The sequence below is a fragment of the Notothenia rossii genome (assembly GCF_949606895.1).
Source record: "Notothenia rossii genome assembly, chromosome: 8".
NCBI lineage: Eukaryota > Metazoa > Chordata > Actinopteri > Perciformes > Nototheniidae > Notothenia > Notothenia rossii.
The window spans coordinates 23,963,014-23,975,980 of NC_136906.1; the positions used below are offsets into that span (position 1 = coordinate 23,963,014).

The 12,967-nt window shown below is 40.0% G+C and overlaps 1 protein-coding gene across 1 annotated transcript in view; it reads right to left on the reverse strand.

The window, feature by feature from the left end:
• Positions 1-3,467: 3,467 nt before the first annotated feature.
• Positions 3,468-12,967, reverse strand: part of elfn1a (extracellular leucine-rich repeat and fibronectin type III domain containing 1a) — an 81,596-nt gene continuing 72,096 nt past the window's right edge. Inside the window, exon 3 of the mRNA XM_079644138.1 lies at positions 3,468-8,478. Within this exon, the coding sequence (XP_079500264.1) occupies positions 5,732-8,101 (2,370 nt within the window). The 5' untranslated portion in view covers positions 8,102-8,478 and the 3' untranslated portion in view covers positions 3,468-5,731. The remainder of the gene's footprint in view (positions 8,479-12,967) is intronic.

Genomic DNA, 12,967 nt, shown 5'->3' on the forward strand with positions numbered 1-12,967 from the left:
TGCTTCTAGCTTTTAACTCCTGGACAGACGAGCTGTGGACTTAGTTGCATCGATTGCAAATACTCAGCAGCAACCAATCAAGGCCGGATTAGTACCTCTAGGGGCCCCTGGGCACTGAGCATTCATGGCCCCCCCCCCCCCCCCAACCCACGTACCAACAAGTAACACCATGCCTACCCAATCCAACCAACATGACCAATATTTCAAATTTTCAGTCAATCTGGCATGTCAAATCGCACACCTATTTGTCAAAAGCAGGGATGCAGCCACATATACCTCATTCACACCAACGGTGTTTCAGGGCCGGTTCGGAGCTGGAGCTTGAAAAGCACCGGGTTTTCCTGTTCACACAGCAGCGGAGCAGCCTCTTAGCTCCGGAATCTGGTTCGTTTCAAGCACCAAAAAATTGTCCGGCTAGAGCAAAAGCATCACATACATCACGCTTACGTCGAAGCGGGACAGGGGCGGGATCAACTCCTGAACAACATCAAAAAGCCCACGTTTTATCCAGTTTGTACACAACGATGGAGAAACTTAACAAGCAGCAGTGGTCCACTGAAGAGACCAGTTACCTACTGGGAATCTGGTCTTCCGAAGAGGTACAGATGAAGCTGGAGCACAATCGGCCATTGTTGTTGTTGTCGGTGTGAGCTGTGAGGGGTTTCCGTGCGGTTTGGCTTTATGAAGCAGGCACGCAAACGGTTACGTCATGACACAAACGATGACGCAGCATCAGTCGGACTCTGGGCGGTGTGAAAAGAGCCGGAGCTAAACCGAAGAACCGGTTCTGAACCTGAAAAGCTCTAGCACGGAGCTTGAACCGGAGTTGCGTTGGTGTGAATGAGGTAATAGTCCAACCAAAGTAGGTCTAGCCAATACATTATTGATTCAAGGTTTTTTGCATTGGTTAGTGTAGCGGGTGGCTTAAGCACTCCAGCCACTTTACCTCTACATGCAGTGAAATACAGTTAATCCTGTTATTTAACGGTTTCATGGTCAGTTAACAAGGGTGTGCTATCACTTGGAGAAATAAATAATATCTTGCATTACAGATGCTCACATGCTAAACTATTTTTAGCTTAACAGAGCTATTTGTTTTGCGTTATTAGATAAAAGGATCCAGGTTGTATAAATTGAGATTTGGGACTATGAAAGATTTGCATAATGGTAATTAACTATAACATCTATCTCACTGTATTTTTCACTGTATTGCGATTGTTAACATTTAGTAGTTTGCCTGCCATTGAAAGTGCTTTTTTGTTCCATTGTGAATGTTTATAGTGCCCTATTTAGAGGATAGATTTACACAGCCAAAATTCAGAAACACTATTATTGTGGCGGACAGTAAACGCACATTACACAGCCTGTGTCTTTTTAATCTACCAATTATCCATCGATTTAAATAGAAAAACTTAATAGAAACTTGATTGAGATAAGAAAATCCATCACAGTGAATATAATTTCTGCTTTTTGCCCAAGCTACTTCATCATCAATAACAATAGTTTATATTTTGATTATATAACTGTGAATAACAATCAAGATGGAACAGTTTATGTTACTGTAGGTGCAGCTATGAAACCTTTCCACTCCCAGAGGTCGATGCAGCTCTGCTTCTTTTATAAGTGAGGGGTGTTGGTTTGAGTCTGTGTGTAATTTCTGCCTTCATGCTAACCTCTGTGGTTCACTGATGTGAGGAACAACAACAAATCAAAGACCACGACTTCCACAGTCTCACCCCTTCATTTCCCTCCAGGCAAGCCAAACAAGCAAATTGCAATTGGATGGCAGCACAGTAAACATTATCGACGGCTGAGGTGAGTCAAGCAAAGTAAAACAATATAGTTATTGCTTTGTTGTTGAATTTCATTGCATTCTTTTAAAGAAAGCATAGACAGTTTCACTAACCTTTCAGGGTATTGTATAAGAGGAATTACAATTGGCTGTGCTTTGAGGACAGAACATTTAACAACTAAAGGAGAAAGGTGAACCTTCAAACTACCTAAAAACACAGCCTTGACCTGCTCCTGTGATTTCAAATGCACTGGACGTGTGACTTGTTAACTTGCCTTTACTAAATCAACAACCCCCGCTCATTATGCTTCCTGAAAGCAGAAATAGGGAATAGGGAGCAAAAGAATATCATCTTCAACATTGTGGCTTTGACTCTGTGAATGAGCATGAATGTTTCCTTTTAGTCGAAAGGTGGGAGTGAGGACATTAAAAAAATGCTTTAATGAGAAAAATTATACCTTCTGTCATAGTCGCAACCATGCTTTTAAGAAAATCGGAGAGCCCCTTCAACATGTACTGTAGGCATTGTGTCATGTTCCATTGAAACTCCTTTGAGTGGATAGAGCTTTTTTGCTCTCTTTCGCACTATATGATGGATATAAAATTGCGAAAATTACCACTTTGGCTTTTAGGGATAATTCCCTCAATTAAATGTTCTCTTTATGTTTTCAATACCTGAAAAATACTGTCAAAGGTTTAACACTGGAAAAGTCACAAAAAACGAAAAATACCTATCTAAACAACGTTGGTCAAGAATGAGTTCTTAATCCAGTTTTTCTTTTGGGACTAAATGTCATTATTAGCTTAATCCTATTAAAATGTGACGTGGGATGGACATGAACACAAATCTATTTTTTTTTTAAAAGTGTGCTGAACTCGATACATCAGTAATGTAGGCCTTTGTCTGAGTAAATGCACACGCTTGCCACACCCATTGTGAATAAAATGTATGCCCCCTTTGTTCAGATTTCAAGGTCCATGGACACGGTAACAGATGTTTTGTGGCTGCCTTTATGTCGTCTCTACCTTCCTCTGCCATCACTCATTTTAGGTGAGAATATAGCTGATCACAGAGCACAGCTGTTGTCATTAGCCTGTATTTCTGTCTGTTATGTCTGGCGCTGCCGCAGCGGAACAGCTTGGTAATGACCATTGGTCAACATTGTGTTTATGCATTGTATCCATTACATGGTTCTTCCACAGCAGACTGCCTAATACTTGTTTACCTATGCCCTGGTGATCTTAATGGCAGAAGGCAATATGTGCTTTGCTATCCAAGCTAGTTTACTAAGTTCTTAAATCCGTATTTTTAAGAATTAGATGTAATTTTTAAACAACTAATCTAAGTGGTTCATACTCGGGTAAATGAAAAAGTACTTTTGGTCGATATATCGTGCATGTTTTAAACAAATTGACCCAGCCCCTAAATAGCAGAGTGAAGAAATACAATCAGAGAGTGAGGCGTTCATGTCTCAAAGCCAAATAAAATGTCCAAGGCATAATGGCAACACATTGCCTCCCACGGTCGCAACAGAGCCTAAAGTGACGAAGCCTAATCCATTAGTCAATGGCCGTAAGGGAAAGTGATTCCGGCCAGAAGTCATAATAAAGATGCTGATGTATACTGAATGTGCACCCTTAACTTTATTTCACAGTACTTTGTCTGAAAGCAGATAACATAGTATTAAGAAATAAAATAAAAAAAACACATTTTTGTGCTCTTGTTTGTTTTGATGCACTTGAACAACACCTGTTGATCTTTCTAAAGGTTTTATCAACACTCTTATTAGACACAGAAGTGCTACAATATGCAGTATAAAAAACATGTTGCTAAATAGCTAAATGAACTAGAAACCTGACAGCTCTCAGAAGATACTGAAATGCTTTTATAAAAATAACAACAAATGGAGACTTGTCAACAGTATCAACACTGAAAGAAACAAAAGGAAATATACACTTGTACACATATCCCAAAAATATTAAGGCGGTTGAAATATTAAGTCAGACAACCAAGTTAACACTTCATAAGGTGCTTACATAACACATCCACATCAGGCTCATGAATACTTTACTTCACATCGATGAATAATATCAGTGTCATGACACACTTGCATGGAATGGAAGCGGCATAATAACACAGAGAAAATACAATTGGGCTAAATAATGCCTACAATTATATTTACATACTCAATGTCTATGAGTTAATGGAAAAATACCAACTAAAAGCTCTGCTATCAGTTTGCAAACTCCTCTCAACACACAGTTCAAAGAGTATGCCTTTACTGCTTCTCAGTTATGGATATTTATGTGTATTTAATATGTATTTTGAGGTTCCTATGGATGATGTGAAAATGACCTAATTAACCTTGAAGAGCTCTTCCTTCTTTATTTTAAAACCTAGCATTGACTGTACTTGAAATACAAATGCTCATCCGTGAATATGCAATGAATCATCATGAGCCTGTTGGAATAAGTTAAATAAGCATCTTATAAAGAAAAAAGCGTTAATATTTACTCAAAAGATGTCATGATATACAAATTCACAGCCAGTAAGTCAGAGGATTCAGTTTCACATTCTCAAATGTTTACTCTAGCACGTTGATATTCATCTGGTATGTAACTTTGATAATATACAAAAAGATTGAACAGCCTAGCAGTTGGAAATAAAAATTAAACCCCTCGGCAAGCAATAAGGCCCATCCGAACATCAATCTACTTTCCTGCATTTCATCGGATCAGACATTATGCAATATAATACACTGGAAGCAATATTGAAGCAAAGGAAAAAACACAGTCGTTAATAGCTTGAAATAAATACTTCCATACTTAAAAGCTGCCATAAAGAGATCAGAATATGTATTACATTCATACATCGGGCTCTCCTGCAGGGAAGAACAGTTGTCTCTATCTAAACAACAGGGGATAAAGTACAGCTGCATTCCCTTTAACATGTTAGAGATTAAGAATAGGCTTTCAATACCATATCCTGTAAGTGGATATTATTGTTTCCCAATGTTTTCACTTTGTAACTGATACAACTTGTACAAAAATAATAATAAATGGAACTACTGCTGTATGTTAGAATACCCAGACCGTGCAGAAATATTGTAAACATTTCAGCTTTTTCTACTTTGGTACTAAAGATGGTTCATGAAAGTGTTGATTGAGACTTTCATTACAGCATGGAATATACTGCATCTTGCTAGCATGAAGTCTAGGAGATTCCATGCAATGAACACTGCGTTATGTGAGAAAGGGGACAATCAAACTGATTTATCTGTATCTTTTTAAATGCATGTAAAAGCTTTTTAAAAATGAAAAGAGTAGAAAAAACAGGCGGTGATGGTTAAAATGACAAATGTTCTGACAGGTTTTAAGTGGCTGTTCTTCAGTAACAAGTTATTCTGAATGAACAGCGCACCATTTCATAAACCTGATTCATCCACTAATACTTATCCATTTACACAGCAAACATTTCAAATATATATATCTGTACATAGATTTGTAGAATTAAATATATGCAGGGAGGGAAGAAACAAACTTTCTCTTTATATGAAGGGTCCAGATAGTTCCTCAAAAATATTGAGATTTCAGTAGACATATCTTCATATATTAGTTTCATATTACACAACAGGAAATCCACTGTCACAGGACTTGGCCATGCGATACCCAAAAACCTATAATCCATTGTAACATATATATTATTAATTTGCAATATATTTTCTCTTTAATAGATAAAAGTGTTTCCGCTGAATGCTTTACATAATATGACAAATTTAAAGACTCTTTATCCCATCTTCAACACAGTCAAAATAGATTGTGGTACACTTGAGTGAGTAGTTCATTATAATATGGAAGTATCCATTGATTCAATTGTCAGACGAGGTTCTTGTGTCATTTCTGCAATTTGTGGTCCATATTTAAAAACACCAAAAGAGGTTATGATTTCTGTTGGGATGAAACACCTTTCCAGTAGTCTAAAATATCATGCAGGTCCTCATCCTTTGCAAACTGGACTTTCTTACGCAGTGCATGGCCCGCCGCCATGTACTCCTCGTCTTTGTTCCGTTTCCGGTTGAATTTGAATTTTTCCCAGATGCTGTGTGAAGGTTTGCAGTAGTACTCGGGACTGGAGGAGTAGCTTAGATTGTGATACTGAGATGACAGCTGGGAATATGATAAGTCTCTGCTGCGGGAGTGAGTGAGGGGCTCCAACATGGAGGTCTTGTGGCCGTCAGGACCATCGAGTTCCTCTATCTGAGCGTCGGGGTAAGAGTGGCGGTGGTCACTGTACTGACGCATCTTCTCTGCCTCAGCCCTCAGGATGGCGGCAGCGGGGGTTACAGTGAGCAGGTTCTCTCCTGTTGGGGAGCTTTTCTCTATGTACTTGGATTCAGAGCGATAAGGCCTTGGGCTGCGCGAGGCCCCTCCTGTGGCGGTGCTGGGCCTCTTTGGCGAGACATCAGAAGTCCGATGCCTCTGCAGGGAGTGGTGATAGCTGTCTGTGTATGCTGGGGACAGAAGGCCAGCTTTATTCTGTGGGTGTTCTGATAACATCACAAGCTGGGGCTCTGCGTTGGACACTGCTCCAGACTTCCCTTGAAAAGAGGTGGATTCTGACTTGAGAGCATCTATACAGTTGTTAATAATCTGATTGACTTTATCCACCTCTTTTGCAATGGTGCAAATCTCTGCCACCGACCCCTGGCTATTCCCTGGCATTCCCATGTCACATTCCCTGCGTTCGTGGTGGTCCATGTTCCGCACCTCCATGTAATTTCCTTTCATCATTTTATGAGTATCACTCATCTCTTGAAACTTATACTGCTCCATTTCAGCAGCAGATGGTAAGTATGGCATACGTGCCATGTTCTCCCCGGCCAACAACTGCTTCTGCGACATTCGAGATATCGTCGCCCCCTCCAGCTCTTGCCCATATTTGAGCTCTATTATATTTTTCTTCAGGCTGCACGCTTTTTTGTGCTTTTCATCTTGCTGACGCTTTTTTCGCAAGCAAAAGTAGACCACACCCAGAAAAATTACCATGCTAAAGAGGCAGCCCAAAATCGTCATGATGTAATGAGTAGCAGTCGCATTGTTCACAGCTCTGTCCTTTCCATTCCAAGGGCCTGTAGTGATTGTCAGACAGGTGTGGTTGTGTCTGAGAGAATTGCGTATTGAAGCGACACAGTACGTGTAGTTAGTGTGGGGTTTTAGGTTTTTAAGGTCAATGTCCTCCTTTATATCTGTCAGGGTTTGAATATCTGTGAAAAAGCTGTTGTTGTACAGAACCAGAATGTACATCTTCTTGTAGGGGTGCGGAATCTGAACCGTGATGGTGGCACCTGTATTCGATACTTGCTTCAGTTTCATCACAGGGTTGACTTCCATGTCAGTGTAGGTTGTACTGATAGTAATGTCTTCTGGTTCTGTGCCTGAGGGGCAATCTTCCAGCCCACAGAGTGTCGAGTCCGGTGGGGGTGTCGTGGATTCAGTGGGCACGGCAAAGAAAGTTGTCGAATAGTCGTCATTACACACAGTGGTGAGCATGTGAAGCGCATTTCGATATGCTGGTTTGTTTGGATTCTGGCTCAATAAACTATAACCAGAGACGCCAGGTGGGGAGTCGCAGACCATCCGCTCATTTGTCCTGTTAGGGAAAACTGAGAGCCATTTGACTAAACCAAGTAATTCACAGGAGCAGTTGAATGGGTTGGTGTACAGCTCGCAGGTGGTCAGTTTATTCAAAGTGGTAAACGTAGACCCGTCTAACTGCTGGATTCTGTTCATAGAGAGGTCAATGTTCTCAATGTTGAGGCATTCCAAAAAGGCATTGGATGTCACAGTCTCAATCAGGTTTGCCTGGAGGTAGAGGTACTGCAGCTTTCCTAAACCCCTGAGGATCCCCTCTGTCAGGTTCCGCAACTTGTTGAAGCCCATTTGAAGGACTTGTAAGTTAAACTGAGCAGAAAAGGCCCCATCCTCTATGTAGGAGATGTCATTCTTCGTCATGTTCAGGTAGGTCAAGTTGGCAAAGCGACTAAGGGCAGAGTATTGGATACTTTTGATTTTGTTTTCATTCAGACGAAGGTCAACAATGGTGCTGTTGATATGCTGTGGGATGGCCTCATAAGGTGGTTGGTTTTGGCTACAAATCGCAAGCCAAACAAAGCCCTTCTCACCCTCAATCAGCCAGCAGTCTCCACTGACTCTGCCAATATGAGTCATATATACAATGGCTACAGACCAAAAAAAGGCACTCATCACCACGCCTGAGCCGCAGGCCATTGGTGCTTCTCTGAGAGTCATGTGTAAGGACAAAACAATTTGATGAGGGTGATACTGTGGTAGTTTCAGTGCAGCTGAGAAGATCCTGTTGGAATATCAGCCGTATGTTTAGCTGTTCGCCGGGCCAGAAACATTCCTTTGAGATGTTTTCTCCTCATTGATGGATGCTATTGCCCCCATGTGCCAATCAGAAAAACAGGAGAAACCTTCCTTACACTGAATTCCTTTCATTGAGGTTTGCCTGCAGGAAACTTGTGGTGATGCTTAAAAGAGATTCTACTGCCTCGGGTTGGCTTGTGCTTTTCTCCTTAGAGGTTACCATCATTAAATGGTCTCATCTTATCATTTCTGCCACTGTCTTCCCTTCTGTGTCTCTTTCATGTGCATGGAGGAATAACCTGCAAAAGACAAGAACACATAGTTGATATTAATTACATTTTATCAAGATAATAAATGCACTTCTACAGCATATTTTATAAATGAAATTTTGCAGTCAAAGCATAGGATTCATGTTTACTGGATGCCCTTGTTGTTCATGTCCTACCAATTATTTTGTACATAATTTAAGAGGTGTTTGCAGTCCCTGTGGCAGAATGCAATTTAAGGAAACTGTTGGCCAATTACCACTTGACAGGTTGGGGGAAGCAGGGTCCCTGGTTTCACACCATTAACCCGAGGACTGTCAGACGAAACTAAGGAATGCCAATGTTTAGAAGCTGAATTAAATCAATTATACAAGACCGCATGAAAGGAAACTCGGATCAATGCATTTAGGGGTTTTCTCCGAAAACCATCATGCATAAATTAAAATCGTTTTGAGCACTAATTCTCCAAGAGAAAAGAGAGAAATTGAGCAAAAGGTGTGATTAATGGATCTTCCTAAATTAAATTAAGTTTTTTTGCAAATGGAGAAAAGCCACAGTTCTAAAAATGCTCTTGCTCTTCCTATCTGCATAGGCCAGATAAAAAAAAAGAAATCCCACAATGATATTTTCTGTTTTTGACGTTTCTTTTTAAATTTGTTTCTGAAAAACAAAACACAGTATAAGAAATCCTTAGAACACTTTGCTTTTCTTTTGTGAATACTTCATATGGTTTTGCATTTTGTGCAGTTTCATACGATAAGATAATACCAGGAAATCCACTCAGTGACATACATTTGACAGAATGGTAGTAAATCCTACCGTATTTTAACAATATCACAGGCATTAATCATTCATATCAGCTGCACAGGAATATCTATCAAAAGTTTCCTATCATATGCAAACATTAGCCACAATACGCATCTTGTCATACCAAACTGGCTGTTGTACTAAAGCCCATGGGTTTATCAGGGTATGTTTATTACATGTGTTCACCTTTAACAAAGTGTAGAGGTTATACTTATTTAAATGTAGATGTATTCAGTGCCCAAACATATTATATTACATCACTTATCAGTCATTATTGCCGCTTTAATTGCAGCATTTAATTTTCCAAAATATGTCATGCTGCTTGCTGCTCAGGTATGCAGTCATACTTAAAAGGCTGCAATCAACAGTAATAGTGTGAGTTTTGGAGCAATTTGTCAAATGGATTATTAAAATAATCCATTTGACAAATTGCAAGGGGAATTTATACACCGACGCAGGTTGACATTTATGAAGCAGATAAAAAGAAAACATATTGTTCAGGTAGTTACACAGATACTTCCGGGTAAACCCAGAACTATTTAGGATAAGTGTGTTCCACTCATAATTAACTGATGAAAAACATTTAAAAATGTGTTTGAAAATGAGCACATTAACCCAGAGATATTGATATGTGTAGTAGTCTAATCTTCTGTTTTTGAAAGCAAGTTCTGCCTCAGACCCAGGTCAACATGAGTAGCCTTGTGGGGGGACACAAAGGGCAAGAAGGTTGCTTTAGTGTGTTAGCGTACATGCCTTTCACAGCAGGGATAATGTTAGAATAGAATAAATGTGACAGTTTATGGCAGATTAAATATTCTTCAAGTTGGAAAAACCCCACCTGCCATCATGGACCCAAATGCCATTCCCCGCTGTCATCTGACCTTTTTCTGAGTTAAGTTTATCAAATTACAATCATACCAGTGTTGTTTTTTTTCTCATACATCAAGCTGGGGATAGAAGTCTTTGCACTGAAACGTTATTGATAATATTTCCTTTGTTATCCTTTATCCTGGGAAGCCTAGACGGAGCCACTGTACCACCAAATAACAAATTCCTCTTATATGTGAATCTATAGCTAAAAGGTTTAGCCTTTTTGTGATTTATATTCCAGAAATTCCCTCTAGAAGAATAAGCTGGTATGTCTCTATTGCCAATTCAGAATATCTGCCTTCCATTTCCCTCTTTTTTGTTACCAAATGTGTTAAATGTTTTGCTATGTGCTATTTGTATTGAATTATCTCCGATATTTTGGCAGGTACTGTAACACAATGGAACAATTAGGCAGACCATGTCAAATTAATATTAGTCATGTCCAACAACAGTTCACCGCAAGTTTTATTCAAATGCACATAAAAGCAAGCATAACAAAAATGAAGTGCCATTTTGCTGAAAAGAAAACCTTTTTTAATTGCAAATCTCCTCTGTTCACTCAATGTTATGGAATGATCTGCAATCGGGCTGAGATGACCAAGCGAAAAGCACCTGTCCGTGAAGTCAAGAGCAGATAAAGAGGATAGATAAATGCTGTGGTGGACACTGCAACAGAATGCTAAAGGCTGCTATTACAAAACCACCTTCACAACGACAAAAGAGCAGCAGCAGGAGAGCATTGAAGAAAAGAACACTCAAATGTTCCATGAAATGAATATAAACAAATTCAGCAGAATATCTGTGTGCATGGCAAAGGAGCTCTTAAAGAAAAACGGTGCCTCGTTATTATTGCCCAGTCTCTGACCTTTTATTGAAAATACCGAACGGAAGAGACTGAGCTCATCTGACCTGATCTCCACCCGCTCACAGCGTGGCACTGGTGCAAAAAACCCTTTCAGCGGCCAAATGGGAGTTTAAGTTAAACCTGAGAAGTCACCTCTCATTTACAATGCTTTGGCTGTGTTTTGTTTGTCCACAGTGACTCACTCTAGTGAGCCTCCAACTGATTCATCGCCCCAACACTGAAAGCCATGCATACATTAGAGCCGGGCTAGCACCCTGTGTTAGGGAAAACACAAATACACGCAAGAGTGCTTACAATAAAAAGGAGGAAGTGTAGATTTTGCATGTGGATTTCGAATTCAAACACTGTATCTTCCTCTCTTGTCCCAGTACATTCAAAGCATATGAACAAAATAAAATAAAATAAAAAACGCCTGCAGTGTTGACTTGTAAACAAAGCAGAAGCTGCTTTAAAATACAGTTTTCCTGCTTTGCAAATCACATCTTATTGTGTATGCAGATCTTCAGATGAGCCTGAGGCATCCAGCAGGGTATGTTGCCTTAGCAGATCTTCTATTTGCCACCACAGATCCACTTTCCATAATGGCAGCAATCTGTATGGTCCAGTGTTAGCCCTGAGTGAAGCAGGCCAGAACACCCAAGGCATCAGAGCTGAGTATATTCCCCTATCAGACACAGGCAGCCATTCCACACTCTCTTTTCCATTTAGGCTTCATGCGGTGGGTAATGAAGGCTTTTCTTTTCCCTCTTCTGTGGATAACCTATTGAAACCCAGCTCTTGAAGAATGATTCAAACACTGCCTTGTACCTTTCTGTCGCGGTTGCTCGGGGCCTGCTCATACTTCACTTCTACTCAATAAATCATTGGTTCTCTCTTTGTTATTATGGAAAAAGTCTAGAAAACATCACAGAGGCTGATGTACATTTGGAGAACCAGAAGTCTATATTTCAATCTTGCAGCATGTACAGTGAAGCAAATTAATTTGAGGGAGAAGAACAAGACTTGAAGAGTCTTCCAATTAAAAATCACACAAAAGTCTGAATCTTCATGGCCTTAAAGCAGAAGGTCAAAGTAGGTTTGTGCTAGTGACAAACTATATTTTGTGCTAGGTTGAATCACACTTTAAATGGAATCTATCAGCTGCTGTGTCTTTTCGTGTTATAGTCTTTAAACCTGAAGCAGAGGAGTGGTCCTCTCTCTCAAAGAAAGCCTCTTAAATACAGTTCCGTTACAACGGCCGGCGCTTCAAGACGAACTTTGACAGTATTTCCAGAACGGCACATCGAGAAACACATTCTACTGCGTCTCCCATCGCACAAACAGTTGTATATCCATTGCAAACCAACTAGACAGCACCTCCCCACACATCCCCACACATCCCTGGTTATCTCTGCCCTTCTGTTTGTCTGCGTGTCCGTCCAAACAATTTCACCATGCATACTAAATGAACATGTTTCTGTTATGTCTCCAAAGTTCTACAGTAGCATGATATCAGAGGAACAGTTTGAATCCCTTTCTGCCCTTGCTTTCTATCTCGTTCTTTGTGATGGTGAAGGTGTCAGAATCTCAGGGGAACCTCTTCATCCATACCAATGACTGCCCTTTATTTGATGTCATTGAAAAAGTGCATGCACTCCTTGCTTAGAAGAATGGAAACAAAGTAAAGATTTAAAGACAGAAGTGGTGAATCAATTGATTTTAAATGGAACTGCTTCTCTTGGGGAAGGAAAACATTGTGCTCATTGAGGTACTGAATTGCTTTGTTCAGAGGGAGAAAGAGGGCACATATGCTTGGGTTATATCAGAGGATATTAAACTCATGCATTAATTACTCTGGGAAATATGCCTGGGAAATAATTGATGGTCTTCATTGAGTACCGTTTGCAAAAGGTTCAGCACTTTTTACAGCCACTCTGACATACTTGATGTGTCTTTTTCAGTAGGCAGGAGCTCAGTAAATGGAGTTTTAAGTTAATATAA